Source organism: Phlebotomus papatasi, chromosome 2, assembly GCF_024763615.1.
Source record: "Phlebotomus papatasi isolate M1 chromosome 2, Ppap_2.1, whole genome shotgun sequence".
In the NCBI taxonomy this organism is placed as follows: domain Eukaryota; kingdom Metazoa; phylum Arthropoda; class Insecta; order Diptera; family Psychodidae; genus Phlebotomus; species Phlebotomus papatasi.
This window is the reverse complement of record NC_077223.1, coordinates 73,411,122-73,428,310: the sequence shown is the minus strand read 5'-3', so window position 1 is coordinate 73,428,310 and position 17,189 is coordinate 73,411,122. Positions and strand designations below refer to the sequence as shown.

At 37.1% G+C, this 17,189-nt stretch overlaps 3 protein-coding genes across 3 annotated transcripts; 1 reads left to right on the top strand and 2 right to left on the bottom strand.

Annotated features, from left to right (window-relative positions):
• Positions 1-3,775: 3,775 nt before the first annotated feature.
• Positions 3,776-5,693, bottom strand: LOC129804330 (protein DENND6A). The gene has a single exon (XM_055851537.1). It carries the CDS (start codon positions 5,553-5,555, stop codon positions 3,915-3,917), a length of 1,641 nt encoding a protein of 546 aa, XP_055707512.1. The 5' UTR covers positions 5,556-5,693; the 3' UTR covers positions 3,776-3,914.
• A 7,305-nt stretch (positions 5,694-12,998) lies between these two features.
• On the top strand, positions 12,999-15,975 carry LOC129804322 (carnitine O-palmitoyltransferase 2, mitochondrial). Its single transcript, XM_055851512.1, has 3 exons — positions 12,999-14,393; positions 14,456-14,962; positions 15,061-15,975. Exons 1-3 carry the CDS (start codon positions 13,643-13,645, stop codon positions 15,756-15,758), a joined length of 1,956 nt encoding a protein of 651 aa, XP_055707487.1. The 5' UTR covers positions 12,999-13,642; the 3' UTR covers positions 15,759-15,975.
• Positions 15,967-16,562, bottom strand: LOC129804378 (putative peptidyl-tRNA hydrolase PTRHD1). Its single transcript, XM_055851633.1, has 2 exons — positions 16,318-16,562; positions 15,967-16,159 (listed from the first exon to the last, which is right to left on the bottom strand). The coding sequence occupies exons 1-2, from the start codon at positions 16,489-16,491 to the stop codon at positions 15,971-15,973; spliced, it is 363 nt and encodes a 120-aa protein (XP_055707608.1). The 5' UTR covers positions 16,492-16,562; the 3' UTR covers positions 15,967-15,970.
• Positions 16,563-17,189: the final 627 nt, after the last annotated feature.

Genomic DNA, 17,189 nt, shown 5'->3' with positions numbered 1-17,189 from the left:
GGAGATTTGTAAGGACCCAAAGAGACTCAGCCTGATACTCGAGAATACTTAGTCTGCAGAATTTGATAGTAAAGATTTATCCGAAATTGTAATACGTTGAGGACTTAGGATCATCAAGTAGAGATCCTTTGCAAAAAGTGTTCTGAGAAAATTTGCATACCCGCAGGCGATTTATTTTGAATGAATCGACCGTAGAACGGATTTCAGAACAAGTAGTCAGAACAAAAATATTCAACTGTTTAAAAGAAATTCATCAACAAACAATACTTTTTGGACAGACTTCTTTAATAAATTGTTAGAAATTTTACCTTGATAAAAGAAACTATAATTTTATTCTGAAAAATAAGCATTAGGGCATATAGTTTTCAAAATCCCCGCATCACAAATAATATACATTTAAGCGTATTTCAAAATGAATTTCACAAACTGACTCCTAATGGTATGCAAACTTGCATAATTGTATGTACAGTAGACTCTCTCTCAATCGGGAATATGGGGCAAAATGTCATCCGGTTTAGCGGTAGAATTGAGCGTCAAAGCCTTTGCAAATTCCACAAAAAGCGCTCAATTATAAAGAATCACGATAAAATAGGAAGAACTGCAGCGAATTTGAGCGAATTAACTTCATAATTAAACGTGAAAATTGTCAACAAAATTTGTCGCCCGATTGAAAAGAGCCGATTGAGTGAGAGTCTACTGTACTAGTACAAACGGGAAACCAAACAGACTCATTGACTAGGTTCTCCTACTCTCTTACTCTCTCTGTGAGTATATACCCATCTTCCCATTTAAGTGACTTAAGTCCCGGAATTATGCACCTGACGAGATTATGCACATACAGTAGGTGTCAACAGTTTGTTGCCTCATGTATGTTCTGGAAATTAAGTGCAAAAAATGATGGAAAAAATTACTTTTCAAAACATGTTAAAAAAGTAAAACTACAACCTTTTATTCAGATTGGTCTTACTAACCAATAGAATATTGCAAACCACCCAAACATTCCTACCATTTTCTCTTAATATGGGCTTGTTTTTGTAACAGTAGGGACCTGTGTTCCTTCAACAATCAACTGACTGTGAATTTTTAGAGCAGACATTATTGAGTCACTATCAGAGATACTTAAAATGCTGTTAACAACCCTCTGAATTGATACCCTAGGTTTGCCAGTAGCGTTTTTTAGATGTGCTCATGCCTCATTCAAATAAATTCTGATGATTTTATATATATTCTGACGTGATTTTCCTTAAAATTAAACAATTGACGATGAAGATTCATTCCGGCAGTATCTCTGGACGATTTTCCTTCTTTTAACTTCTTCTAACTTGCCATTTAAACCTAAATTATGAATTATTAAAAAACAGATTATTTTTTGTTATTTATCATCACTTTTATACACATTGCTATTTGAAAATTACAAGGGTCCAACTAATTTTCGCGCATTTTTCAGGAGACAGCATGAAAGATTCAACTTTGTATAAATAAGTATCTCAATTTAATGACTGAACAAAAACAATTTATTTCTCTTATATTTGTATGAGCACTAATATAAACATCGAAACTTTTATAATTTTACCTTTAAAAATATGTTTTTTAATGAGTTAGCTCCTTATCTTTCTAAATGATGTGCAAATTTTGCTGAAATTAGAATGACAAGGTATCAACTTGCTTGAATTAGTTCACTGTTTCACAAAAATTTGAACGATGAATATATTTTGTGCCCCTTTACTTCAAACAAAATTATGCAAGTAATCAAAAAGATTAAAATTTTGAAAAACTTTTCTAATAACGAAATTTAATGACTTATATCATCTGAAAATTTATTAAATTGTCTTTCTAAGTGCATTAGAGTGAGTTGACCCCTTGTAATTTCCAAGGCGCGACATGTATAAACTTAAAATATAGCCGGTTTACTTTAAGTTCGTTGCATGTTTTTAAACAATGTGAGTCAGTAACATTTCAAATGAGGCAACAAACTTTTGACGCATGAAAAATGAATAACTTTTAGAAAACAATTATTTTTTGTATGAAAATGAAATATTTTTTTTCGAAATTCATAAATAAGATCTACGGATTACAAGCAACTAATTTGCAAAAAGAAAAATTTTGAAAAGTAAGTTTTTCTATCATTTTTTGCACCTGATTTGCCGAACATACATGAGGCAACAAACTTTTGACACCTACTGTACAATTATGCAAGTTTGCCTCCTTTTGGGAGTCAATTTATAAAATCATTTTTGAAATACGCCTGAATGTATACTATTTTGTGACGCGGGAAATTTGAAGACACTATGATTATTTTTCAGAATAAAACTTTAATTTCTTTTATTAAGGTAAAATTTTTAAGTATTGTAACTATTTATTGAACAACTCTGACCAAAGAGTAACTGTTGATGAATTTCTTCTAAACAGTTGAATGTCATTGTTATGACTACTTCTACTCCGCGCGAAATTCGCGCCCGAAATCGCCTGCGGGTATGCAAATTTTCTTGATGCATAGTCATTTCGCGCGTTTTTTTCGTTCACAAAAAAGGGCATAATCCCGGGACTGAGTGTACGTGCAAATGCGCGGTCACTAAATATACAACAAATGAAGGGATTTTCCAACGTTTTCATCCCGAGGTTGGAATCGACGCTAAGACGGCGATGGCCGCACGGGGGTAAGGAAAAAACAGAGATGAAAATAAACAAATCAAATCAATAATCTCGTCTGATGCATAATTCCGAAGTGCATAATGCCGAAAAACTGTGAGTGTATTTATGAATTCAAATAGGTCTCGTCTTTTGAAGTTTACCCCTTTAACGACGAGACAGTTTTCGCTGACCGAAAATCAACAATAAAAATTAAAACCGATAAACAAAACTTATCAAACGTCTTACATCTAACCTTCGAAAAGCCAACAGAGTCTAATTTGGTGTCTATGAACGATACGAACAAAATAGCTAAAAATTTTAAGTAATTTTTCTGACGATACCAATAACTGATTATTTTCATTCTAATGAAAAATATTATGATTGAGTATTGTAGTTTCTTTTTCCAAAATAATTTTGCTTAAAAAAAACCTGGAAGTATAAAAAATAATTAAAATCAATTTTCAATATGAGAATTTAAAATTCGTCATTTTTGAGCTTAAAAATTTACTATACAGCAAATAGCTGGAGACTTACAAAAAATATCCTAGATTCCTTCAACCTTCTGCTTTGCCTACCATTGGGAGTCAATTTATTAAATCATTTTTAAAATACGCCTGAATGTACTATGTTGCGATTTGGGAAATTTGAAAACATTTTGATACTTTTTCAGAATAAAACTTTAATTTCTTTTATTAAGGTCAAATTTTTAAATAATCTAACCATTTATTGAAGTACTGTTTGTTAATTCATTTTTATTAAACATTTCAATCTTCTTATTTTGACTACCTTTCCTCCGCGCGAAATTCATCCTACGGCCGATTCATTCAAAAGAAAGCCCCTGTGAGTATGCAATTTTTCTCGAAGCATAATGCCATTTTTCGGTCCCGAAAATGTGCATGATCCCGGGACTGAGTGTATGTAGGAAAAACTCTTCAATATGGACATAAATTTCTCTAATGTGTGTAGAGGCCATAATTCTAATATTTAAATTTAAACCATTCGCAGCGTTTACAACTACCTCTTGTTTACTACTGCATCGACTGCATCGGTTCCTCCTAATCCTTTAGAGCTTAATTTTATAAGTTAAATATTCTTGAGGATCAGTCTGAGTTTATTTGTGCCCTAAGAACACTAAAAACAGCCATTTCGGTAGAAAACGTGTGTATTTGAGTATGTGTTGTTTTTTGTACAAAAAAATGGGATATTCGATGGAGTCCAAGGGCAGGGGTATGAGATTGAGCTAGGGGGAGATTGGTGAAGGCACATTTGACGGTACGCTGGCATCAAGTGGGCGAATTGGATTTTAGTAGCAATCGCAGATCCTCAGGCAATCTCTGTTCAATGTCCCGAAGATGACGTTCTAGTTGCCCACGAGTTCCATCATCGCCATCTGTGCAGCTGGCAATCTTATGCCTCAATTTCAGCACCATATCCACCACTTCTACCTCATGCTTCCCCACCATCCATGCACTCAGGTCCACACTGGCGAGAGCCTGTAGATGGAGGGCATGTAGGGCATGTGTAAGTTGGGTATGGCGCTGTTCATGCCATGTCCGGAAATTCCCAGAGCGGAAGAATCGTCTGTACAGTCCCTCCCAATCCCCCCGGAGACTCGTAGTAAGTTGTGGTCCTGCCTGCGGAAGTGTGGCCAGGAAGTCTTCTTGTTTGAAGTGATGTGGTGTCGGTGGTGCCCCAAAGGGTGATACATCACGCATCAGAGGCATCAGGCTACCCATGTACCTCTCCAGCGGGATCATGAAGCTCTGCGTCAGCTCCAGCAGATGCCGTTTTAGCATAGCTGACTGAATAGGCATAGGGCGTCCCGTTCTGCCCATCACCTGACGCACCAGCGATCGTTCCTGCTGGAGATGGGCACGGTAGTGAGTGTAGACACCTGGTGTGGCTTCAAGAAGGCGTCCTGTTGATTTTACTCGTGGTAGGGTAGCTCCCCCCGATGGTCCATGGGCATCCGTGAGACGAATTGTATGTGGCCAATGTTGCAAGGTTTTGCTGAAGAATGGATTTGTGACGCCTAAAATGACTCCCGGAGCCCCATTGGACTTTGTCGTGAACTCCCGGAATTCACTATCGTGGATGGTGAAATAGGGTCTAGCCTCACCGCTGTATGTCAATGGAGCTATCATTGATATGAGACAGTGTACCAGATGGCAGGAGTCCGCTGGGGATGAGGCCATCACCACAATTGGCTCGCCCGTGAGTACAAGCTCCCAAAGCAGTTGAACGTGTGGCAGGAGACTAAGGAGGCCATGAAGAGTATCTGGTTCGTGAAGTGAAGTAATTCTCTCACAAGATTCATCCTGAGTGTCATTGTCTCCATCTCCGATGCAAGCTGAGAATTTCCTGGCCAGCAGGGGAAGTACAACGGGTCCCTGTGCTAGTGGAGGCCATTTCGCCACTGCAGAGGCAGCCTCTTTGAGCACAACTTCACTGTCTGTGGCCTCAAATACCATTGGAGCCATGTGATGGGCAATCCGGGTGAAGAGGGAGACAAATGGCAGACGAGACAGCAGTACGAAGCTCTTCTGGAAGTAGCCGCGGGGCAGATGGGGTGCCCGTGTCTGTCGGAAGTAGACAAAGCCCCAGAGATGCCCGGGATCAGCACGATGGGCATCGGTGGTGTGACGATTGTAATTGACATGGTTGGGTGTCAAATGATTAGGTGGAGCCCCATCTGGAGCACATCGCAATCTCACATGGTACTCAGTGTCCCCCATACATCCGGAATTGCTGTCGGGGAAGGCGAGGTAGCAGATATTGGTGCGTTCGCGCTCTGACAGTGTCACATGAGGTGGATAGATGAGTTCCAGGGCTTGGCCCAATTCCAAATCAAATGTCACGATGCAAAAACTGTGAATCCATTCGCTGAATCTCCCCCAATCGATGATGCATTCGCCAGTTGCCATGGTTCAGCATAATCTTCTCCTTTTTGGCTGGAGATTCACCAAGCACGTCAAAACACAAAATCTCACACTGAAGCTCAATTACTGAACTTCTCAATCAGCGGGCAGCGTGTAAAATGTCATAGGGAACCATTGCGGCTCTGAATATGGATAGGGAAGTGCGAGCGAGTTTTTAGAATGCTCAGTTGTTTGCATGCGGGATGCTCCCACGTTTTCTTAGTTTTTCGCTAATTTCTTAAATTTTTATGAAAAATAACATTCAAATTACTTAAAACAAGTGATTTCCTAACATATAGTGATGAAAAACTAGTGAAAACAGTCCAAGAAATGGTTAAAATCGCTAAAAGAATGAAACACAACCTAATTTTGAAGTGTCAAATGGACTCCGATATTTCACTTCGAAAATGGGGCATAAGTTATTAAATGGGGCTTCAAAATCGGTAAAACTTGGTTCTGTGATTCATGTGCAAGTAGCCTTCAGTGATTTTTACTCGAAATTAAGTCAATTTTTAATAGTTTTAACGCAATCAAAATACACCAAAAACTCCCTGATAGTTAACTACCGGACTGACTTTATGCAAGAATGGGGCCTTATTTGTTTGGTGGATCGTCAATAAATGTTAGAAAAGTGATTCTTTCGATCATCTAAAATAGGTTTTCAGTAATTTTAACCAGAAATTAAGTGATTTTTGTATAGTTTTGAATGACACAAAATACGTGAATAACTCCCAGATATTCCCTGACGTTTTCTTTCTATAAGATTGAGGCTCAGTTGCACGCACAGTTAGGGCAGAATCACATTGGCAATAAAATACTCGCCGTAGCCTCATCGTATTTCGTTAATTTACACATTTTCATTGCCATTCTTATGCAAATTTTCCATTACCGTATTACCTTATCTCAAACTCGGAGGCACTAGGTGAAAATAATTCAAGAAAATTGAAAAAAAATAAAAGGAAAGTTCGATAAACGGTGAGCAAAAAAAACTAACAGAAATTAATCGTACATTTTTTTGCTCACCGTTTATCGCATTTTCGTTTTGTTTTTTCAATTTTCTTGAATTATTGTCACTTAGTGCCTCCGAGTATGACATAAGGTAATACGGTAATGAAAAATTTGCGTAAGAATTTCAATGAAAATGCGTAAATTATCGAAATACGGTGAGCATTTTACTGTCAATGTGATTCTGCCCTTAATCGTGATTAAATGTTGGAAAAGTAAATCTCTGGATAACCTAAGACGGATTTTAGTGATAAAAATATCTGACGATTCTGGAGAGAGGAAATCTTGTTCATGCATCGGATGACGTAAAGTTTATGGTCTTTCACATGGTCCGTATTGTTGAAGAACTTGGAAAGTGACCGTAAACTTGAATTTTTTAAAGACAATACTTTAAGTGCATTGATAGAAGTTACATTAGATAGTGTTCGGTCAGGAGGTTAAGTAACTGATATTGAACAATTTGTCAGTTAAATCAGCATTTGTCTTAACTTCATTTTTGCGATTTTTTATATACATATTTAGAATCGGCGTAATTTTGTTTATTAAACGCGCTTGAGAAAAAGAAACTTTTATAAGCCCATTAAAAATTATTTTAAACATAAATTATCGTGAGTGCCCCTAATTAATAAAAATGTATCAGAATTTGTCGTAACTTCCATTTTTGGGGAAGTTACGACAAATTTTCATACAAAATTTTCTCTAATCAGTATTTGCAGTACAGTAGAGTCTCGCTATAGGCCATCGCTCTATAGTCCACAATTTATCGACCGTTGATTTCAAAACACTGATTTTAAGTTAGGTTATGTTTTTTAGTATGCGACATGCATAATTATTTTAATATTTTTGGCAAACTTTATTAAGTAGTTGTGATAATTGTGATCCACAATGAAGAGAGCAAGGACAAGTACCACAATCGCAAAGAAAGTGGAAGCCGTCGAGCAATTTCAATACTAAAAATCGTTGATAATTTTAAAAAATTACATGGACTTACAAGGGAAGGTCTCGGACCTTCGGACGAATTTCTTTATGAAACTTTGCATATTACCTAATTTGGGCACGACAAATACGATGGTGATAGTAAGAAACCTTGCAATTTGTTGTGTCACCCGTTACAGGGGGGGTGTTTGGGGGACAAAATTCACATTTTTGGCTGTAGGAGCCAGAGGGTTGAACATAGCGACTTGGGGTCTTCGGGTGACCCCCCCATAAGTTGACCTTGGGAATCTAAATATGACCTTCGTTTTTCCCCCACCCCTTCCCTTTCCCTAAAAAACACGTTTTTTGTAATATCTCGAAAAGTACTCTTCGGATAATTTTCATTGGCTGATATGTTTTAGACCTTGTCCAGACGGATATTTCGTCCATACATGCCAATGACCTTGAAAAATTTCTTCATGGTGTTTTTCAAGGTCAAATATACTACGCTAAAAAAAAACACTTTTTTCACACAATTTTATTAAAGTATAATTTTTTAAGAACCCTAATCGATTGCTTAATCAATATAAGCCAATTTAAGCCACTTTAATTCCATTGACACGCTTTTGACATTTATATATATATTTCAAACCCAAATGTCATTTTAAAAATATTTAATGTCTACCTACACCTAATATTTGATTTTGACTGATTTCCTGAAGTAAGACATCATGGTAATGAAATTTTCATGAAATTTGTGAAATTTATGAAATTTTATGAAACTTATGAAAATTTACTGGATAATGTTTTAACGACTGCTAAAATTAATAATTTTAAATGTATAACATGGATTATCATTTGTAAATTAAATGAAATGAGCTATATTAGGAGAAAACCAACATCTATTACGACAATAATATATTGAATTTCAAGTATATAAAAAGATCTATATGTAATCATGAACAAAAAATGCTACTTTCTGGAAGGCATAATTTTCAAAACTAAACATTTTAAAGTCATACTAAACATTTTTAAAAACTACGCAGATCCATCACAAAACGATAAAAAGTATATTTAAAACAAGTGTAGTTCAAGTATAAAACGACTAAACCTGTCCTACAAATAGCTCAAGTATAAAATGGTTAAAGAAAATGCTACAAATACGCACAGCTCAATCATAAAACGGTTCACTTTGCGTCTAAAAATACGCACATCTTTATCATAAAACGGTTAGGATCGTTCTTAAAAACTAGCATAGCTTGAAACATAGAACGGTTAAGATTGTGCTTAAAAATACGAACAACTGAATCATAAAATGCTCAAGATTGCGCTCAAAATTACGCACAGCTCAATTATAAAACGGTAAATGCGTTTAAAATCGCGCACAATATTCAATCATAAAACGAAAAATGCGCTTAAAATCACTCAAAGTTCGATCGTGAAACGGCAAATGCGCTTAAAATCACGCACATCTCAATCATAAAATGGCAAATGCGCTTATTATTACGGACAGTTCAATCATCGGTAAATGCACTTAAAATCACGCACAGCGCGATCGTGAAAAGACAAATGCGCTTAAAATCACATACAGCTCAATCATAAAACGGTAAGTGCGATTAAAATCATTCACAGTTCAACCATAAGACGATAAATGCGCTCAAAATCATGCACAGCTCAATCATCAGCAAATGCGCTCAAAATTACGCACAGCTAAATTATAAAACAGTTAAGATTCCGCTTAAAATCTCGCACAGCTCTATCATAAAACGGTAAATGTGCTTAAAATTACGCAAAGTTCAATTATAAAACGGTAAATGCGCTTAAAATTACGCACAGCTAAATTATAAAATAATAAATGCGATTAAAATCATTCACAGCTTAATCATAAAACCGTAAATGCGCTTAAAATCACGCAAAGCTTAATTATGAAACGGAAAATGCGCTTAAAATCACGCACAGGTCAATCATAAAGCGGTAAATGCGCTTAAAATTACGCACATAAAACGGTAAAAGTGCCTAAAAGTAGGCACAGCTTAACTATGAAACCACAAATGCGCAAAAGCTCAATAATAAAATGCTAAAGATTACGCTCAAAATCATGCACTGCTGAATCATAAGACCGTTAAGGTTGCGTTCAAAATCACGCACAGATTATTTATTAAACGGTTAAGATTGCGCTTACAATCACACACACATGAATCATGAAACGGTTAAGAATGCGCCTTTTACTGCGCAATCTTAACCGTTTTATGATTGAGCTGCGCGTGATTTTAAGATTCACCGTTTTATTTTTGAGCTGTGCTTGATTTTAAGCGGAATCTTAACCGGTTTATAATTGAGCTGTGCGTGATTTTGAGCGCATTTACTGTTTTATGATTAAGCTGTGAATGATTTTAAGCGCATCTGTCGTTTCGCGATCGCTCTGTGCGTGATTTTAAGCACATTTACCGATGATTGAACTGTGCGTAATTTAAAGTGCATTTACCGTTTTATGATTGAGCTGTGCGTGATTTGAAGCGCATTTGCCGTTTTATGATTGAACTGTGCGTGATTTTAAGCGGAATCTTAACCATAATTGAGCTGTGCGTGATTATGAGTGCATTTACCGTTTTATGATTGAATATTGTGCGCGATTTTAAGCGCATTTACCGTTTTATAATTGAACTGTGCGTGATTTTAAGCGGAATCTTAACCATAATTGAGCTGTGCGTGATTTTGGGTGCATTTACCGTTTTATGATTGAATATTGTGCGCGATTTTAAGCGCATTTACCGTTTTATAATTGAACTGTGCGTGATTTTAAGCGCAAACTTGAGCATTTTATGATTCAGTTGTTCGTATTTTTAAGCACAATCTTAACCGTTCTATGTTTCAAGCTATGCTAGTTTTTAAGAACGATCCTAACCGTTTTATGATAAAGATGTGCGTATTTTTAGACGCAAAGTGAACCGTTTTATGATTGAGCTGTGCATATTTGTAGCATTTTCTTTAACCATTTTATACTTGAGCTATTTGTAGGACAGGTTTAGTCGTTTTATACTTGAACTACACTTGTTTTAAATATACTTTTTATCGTTTTGTGATGGATCTGCGTAGTTTTTAAAAATGTTTAGTATGACTTTAAAATGTTTAGTTTTGAAAATTATGCCTTCCAGAAAGTAGCATTTTTTGTTCATGATTACATATAGATCTTTTTATATACTTGAAATTCAATATATTATTGTCGTAATAGATGTTGGTTTTCTCCTAATATAGCTCATTTCATTTAATTTACAAATGATAATCCATGTTATAAATTTAAAATTATTAATTTTAGCAGTCGTTAAAACATTATCCAGTAAATTTTCATAAGTTTCATAAAATTTCATAAATTTCATAAATTTCACAAATTTCATGAATATTTCATTACCATGATGTCTTACTTCAGGAAATCAGTCAAAATCAAATATTAGGTGTAGGTAGACATTAAATATTTTTAAAATGACATTTGGGTTTGAAATATATATAAATGTCAAAAGCGTGTCAATGGAATTAAAGTGGCTTAAATTGGCTTATATTGATTAAGCAATCGATTAGGGTTCTTAAAAAATTATACTTTAATAAAATTGTGTGAAAAAAGTGATTTTTTTTAGCGTAGTACATTTGACCTTGAAAAACACCATGAAGAAATTTTTCAAGGTCATTGGCATGTATGGACGAAATATCCGTCTGGACAAGGTCTAAAACATATCAGCCAATGAAAATTATCCGAAGAGTACTTTTCGAGATATTACAAAAAACGTGTTTTTTAGGGAAAGGGAAGGGGTGGGGGAAAAACGAAGGTCATATTTAGATTCCCAAGGTCAACTTATGGGGGGGTCACCCGAAGACCCCAAGTCGCTATGTTCAACCCTCTGGCTCCTACAGCCAAAAATGTGAATTTTGTCCCCCAAACACCCCCCCTGTAACGGGTGACACAACAAATTGCAAGGTTTCTTACTATCACCATCGTATTTGTCGTGCCCAAATTAGGTAATATGCAAAGTTTCATAAAGAAATTCGTCCGAAGGTCCGAGACCTTCCCTTGTTAGTGCGACCTAAGTGTCAAATTTGAAACCAAATATGGACTATAGCGAAACTCTACTGTAACTTCTTTTGCTCGTTTGCGTGGCTTGTAATTTGCAGCGAAAATGTAAAATTTCTCATTAAAACGTTCACCCAAATATCGAAAGACAGTGCGAATAATGCAACATTAAATCATTTTAATTCAATATTTGTGAGGAAAAAGAAAGAAAAAATCCCTGTCCATCTGTCATTAATTCAAAACAAAACAAGCGACACGACGCACAACATTTATTTAATAAAATTTATGAAACGAAAGCTTTTAGGGACAGGGATAAGAGTTTAATTGATTAATTTAGTCAAATAAAGGCACTTATTATCACTAGTCATTGAAATTGATATAATGCATTTTTGAAAATTGTCGTAACTTCCAAGATCTCCATACATTGGAAGTTACGGCTTTATAAACGATGGAAGTTACAATAAAATCCTATTGTGATTCATTGGACATATATCTCAGTATCTCACCTTTTAAATCATTTTATAAAGATTTTCTCGAGTTAACTTAAAGATTATTAGTGCCACTTTTATTATTTTGACTCAAAAGTATCGTATTCGGGGCTCATTTTCAAGAAAAATAAAGCTGAACTGAAAATTTCGTCTCCTGAAAAGTTGTCAAAAGGAAGTTACGACAAATGCTGATTTAGCTGACGAATTATGTCCAGTATGTAGAGTTCTCAGTGAAAATATTTTTAAGATGGCCTTAAGACCGATGGCGAATTTACTTTTAATAAATTACACAAAAAATGTGAACTCCTGCTAGGACGATAAAAACTCTGACACAGACAGAAAGTCTACCACTTTCATAAGTCGGCGATAATTTTTTTTTAATAAAACTTGATTTCATCTCCTCAGGTTTTTCAATGTCTCCATTTTGCATTTCTTTTACAGCGTTTAATACACGCTCACTTCCCTATCCATATTCAGAGCGGCAAGAGTGGGGTATCTCATGCAGACAGGTAGCTTCTTCCAAATAAGATTGTCATCATTCTTTTTATTCAATCATGGCTTCCTTGATGATTCTTGGTTTGTCTTTTTCTTCTGGAGTTTTTGATATGAATTTTGTTTCTTACCAGGGCCATATTTAGAAATGTGAGAGCCCAATGACCATTTGCAGAGTCCCAAAAGTTTTTCGTTTCCTAACGCGGCGGAGCCTTAAAATATTGCATTATATGCTCTCTATATACTTTATAGCCTTTATAGATATGTTTAGTGGTGGACGATTTAATTTAATTTTAATGTTAAGGGAACCCACCCAAATCCGGCGTGGTCCTTCACTCATCAATTAATAACTGGAACAAGGTTATTTTGTGGTGATGCACCCTGTCTAGGCTTTATGTAGGTATTTTGTAAAGTAAGCAGAATGTGTAGTGGTAGTGTATAATTAAGCCAATAACTGTAAGTACGTTCCAATAAAGTTATCAAGCTAATAAGCCGTGCTTTTTCAATTTTGCATTCGCTGTGTTATCGTATATCGCTTTGTCGCGTCGCGAACTCATTCATACCAAAGTCCAGTTCGCGAATATTTGATTAATACGCAAATTCCTTTACATGGCACTTGCGCCAATTACAGTTGATGCAGAGGAATGCCGCGAGGCTAAGCATTTCCTCCGCCACTGAGTCAGTTCCAGCTTGGCTTTTGTACTAATCAATCAGTACAATTTTAAATAAAATGTTTTAATTAGAAGGGATATTTGTGTGTAAGTTATTTGAGCCCCTACAGCTTTCCGATTCCGATTCCGGTTGAATAAATACTTTCCTCTTGCAATTTCTGATGTTGCACGATGTGAATTAAGTGGAATTAAGTTGTATCTGTTTGTATCAAAATCCAATTTAGAGGAGCAATAATATTTCGATTAGTAAGTGAATTCTTTTATATGGCACATGCCTCCGAAGCGGAGAGACGTTCTCTCGATTGATAGGAAGCGGGTTTCTCAATAATTGAACCCCAGTTTCGCTGTCAAATGTAGATACAATCTCCACCATAGTGCTATCGCCAGAGGATTAACCCAGAAAATCTTACTGGAATGATATTGTCTGATCCCCAGATTACCAGCAGTTGACTCTGAACCATGCTACTGAAGACGTTCACCCGTGCCTCTGGGAGGTTCTACTCCACCCTCCCTCACTCCAACTACCAATTCCTCCAACGCAGCTCTGTTCCGATGCTCCACTTCCAGGCATCTCTGCCTCGACTACCCATTCCTGAGCTCTCAGCCACCTGCACACGCTATCTCGAAGCCCAGCAAACTCTCCTGACGCCCGAAGCCCATGCAACTACAACGAAACTCGCGCAGGATTTCCAGAATGGACCTGGGAAGGAGCTTCAAGTACGCCTGAAAGCTGTTGACAGTGCCAATAAGCACACTAGCTACATCTCTGAACCCTGGTTTGAGATGTACCTCAGTGATAGGGCTCCACTGCCTGTCAACTATACTCCTCTACTTGGGATGAAATTAATTCCAGCTGCAGGGGCTTCTGTGGCCACTCAGGTAGCCAATATCCTTATCACTAGCGCCAGATTTATGAGAGCCCTCCGTGCACAGTCTTTGGCTCCAGAAGTCTTTCACCTTAATCCCCAAACAGCTGATTCAGCACTCTGGAAGACTGCTGTGAAGCTTTCTCCTCAGATTGGAGCCACCTATGTTTCCTATGCCTTCAAAGCCTTTCCGCTGGATATGTCACAGTACCAGGGACTTTTCTCTGCTACCAGGATTCCCCAAGAAGGCAAAGACAAGATCTTCAGGGCTTCTAGTGATCCCCAACATGTTGTGATAATGCGAAGGGGCAACATCTATCGACTGGATATCCTCGATAGAGATGGTTAGTTTACCGGGACTCCTATCCTCAAAATATGAGCTGTAAGATATTTTCTATGGTTTTAGGCAATATCGAGTCTCCTAGTGTTATTCTTGGGCGTGTCCGGCGTCTCATGGCCACGTCAGAAGCCCATGATTCACCTCAGCATCCTCTGGGTATCATGACGACGCAGAATCGGAACCAGTGGGCTGAATTCCGACAGCACCTCGAAGGCCTTTCTGAGAGAAATCGTAGGAATCTGCAGCTGTTAGATTCAGGAATCCTATGCGTGTGCCTCGATGATATCAGCTACAGTCCGGAGGATGTTACTTGCCGTGTCAGGGACTATCTGTTCAGCAATGCCAGCAATAGATGGTTTGACAAGTCACTCTCGGTTACTGTGAGTAAGGACACCAGGGCAGCCATAACTTTTGAACACTCTTGGGGGGATGGTGTTGCTGTCCTGCGGTACTTCAATGAACTGTACAAAGAACTGTCCACACAGCCAATAGTTACGGATGATATGGAAGGTTCTGCAAATGATGAAGGAGCAACAGAGCTACTATCTTTCGACTATGATGACAAACTTAAAGGTTAGAGTTGCTAACGGCTCGAAGAAGCATGATTCACTAAGTTTCCTCTACATAACCTCATTTCTTAAATCTTCAAACTTGTAAATTTCATCTTTCAGCGGGGATTGAGACGGCTCTGAAGAACCATTCAGAGGTTGAAAATAGCCTAGATGTCAACTACATGATGTCAGATGTTGGGAAAAAACACTGTAAGGCTGTCCAAGTGAGTCCCGACGCTGTGGCTCAATTGACCATTCAATTGGCGTATGCACTTATTTCTGGAGGCGGCACTACTGCCACCTATGAGTCTTGCAGCACAGCAGCCTTTCGATGTGGCCGTACAGAGACAGTTAGGCCAGCTACAATGGCTACCAGAGCCCTTTGTCAGCATTTGCTGGCATCCAAGGGCCATGCAGGACCTGAGGAATTGGCACTACTGCGCCAGTGTTCAGACAAGCATACCAAACTCACCAAAGAAGCCGCTATGGGTCAAGGTTTCGATAGGCATCTCTTTGTACTTCGCTATCTGGCTGCGAAAGACGGATTGATCCCTGAATTCTACAAGGATACTGCTTATGGTGCAATTAATCACAATATCCTGTCAACTAGCACTCTGTCATCGCCAGCTCTTGAAATCGGAGGATTTGGGCCAGTGGTTCCAGATGGCTATGGAATCGGCTATAAAATTGACAACGATATGCTGGGCGCCATGGTCACAACTTATCGATCGAAGCGCAATGGCGTTGAATTCGTGCAAGCTCTCTCAGATGCTGCTAAGCAAATTCGTGAGATCCTGCATGTGCAGGACAAAAAGTAAACTTACTAAATTTTCACGAGCACAACTTTTTTAATCGGTGTTAAGACTGGACATTTAGGCAAGAGCAAAAAGTGGAACTGATGAGTGAAAAACAGACGAATAGGACGTCAATGCATGGAATGGTGGTGCTACCTATAGGAAAATATTGGAACTAAAAATAGCGGTTTACAGGAGTCATTTTTTTTATACAATTGGGATTACAAATAAATTTGTTAAACAACTTTTTCAGCTTTAATTTTAGAAATATTGAGCCATTCACTAACTTTTACAAAAGATTCTGGGTAAATTTTAGTGCAGAGGCATGTTTTGATGTTCTCTGGTTGTTCAGTCCAAAGTTTATGGTCGACTTCTAAGTCTTTTAGGGTCTGGCTCAAGGATTCCAAAGCGCTATCTGTTGGAACCTAAAAGAAGAAAAAAAAAATAAAAGAACTGTTTCTCTTATAGCGATTTGAGTAAATTTTATTCCAATTTATTAAATATATTATCAATTTGAGGTTAAAGAAAATACAAAACAAGCATTTTGTAGCATAACCTCTGACTTAATGCATACCATGCATACCTTGAACACCTCCATGGTTATGAGATTTTTGTTACCAAAAACTGATTGAGTATTGGGATGATTGTGGTCCAAGTAGTTCACAGCAGAAGAAGCGTGACATGCTTGGGCCACGAGAGCCCCCGGCGGCCACGGTAGGTCCCCCCGAATGAAGATACATTGCACCAATTTATTCATTTGAATACCGAAAAATCTAAAGTAATGTAAACAATCGAACTGAAGAATGTGTCAATACACGATATGCATATGATAGGTATTGGGTAATGACTTGTATGCTGTGAAATAAAAACACATTAACATAATCATAACACAAGGTTGAACTTTAACTCAACATGAATCATAACACATGGTTAAAATTTTGTCATAATGATGTTATTCACCAATTTGACAAAACTTTTTCCAACATTTTTTTACAGAAAACACATTTTTGACAAACTTTTAACAACACTCAGTTGATCGTCGATTTATCGATTTAACAAAATTTTTATTTTAAGGGGTTACATGGGTCTCTCAGGTCAAAAAATAGGCCTTTTTTCTAATAATAATTTATTGTGTCGAATAATATTTTAGAAATTCCAACTTTTCCAATATGAAAGAGTAACATAGAACGAAATTAAAAAAAAATTGTTTTTAAAAATTTTGAAAATTCGACCGTTGGTAGCTGATTTTCGGAACCATTCCTCAAAAAAACAGACCTTAAGGTAGGCAGGATTTCTCCCAGTAGGTTCATCTGAAATCAAAAAACCAGATATACTCTGTTAGAGGAGTAGTTGGACCCCTGGATGAACGAAGGATTTTTGAAAAAAAAAACAAAATTTGGATTTTTGGCAAATGTTTTTGTAAAAAAAGTATCGATTTTACCCTATTTTTCAACA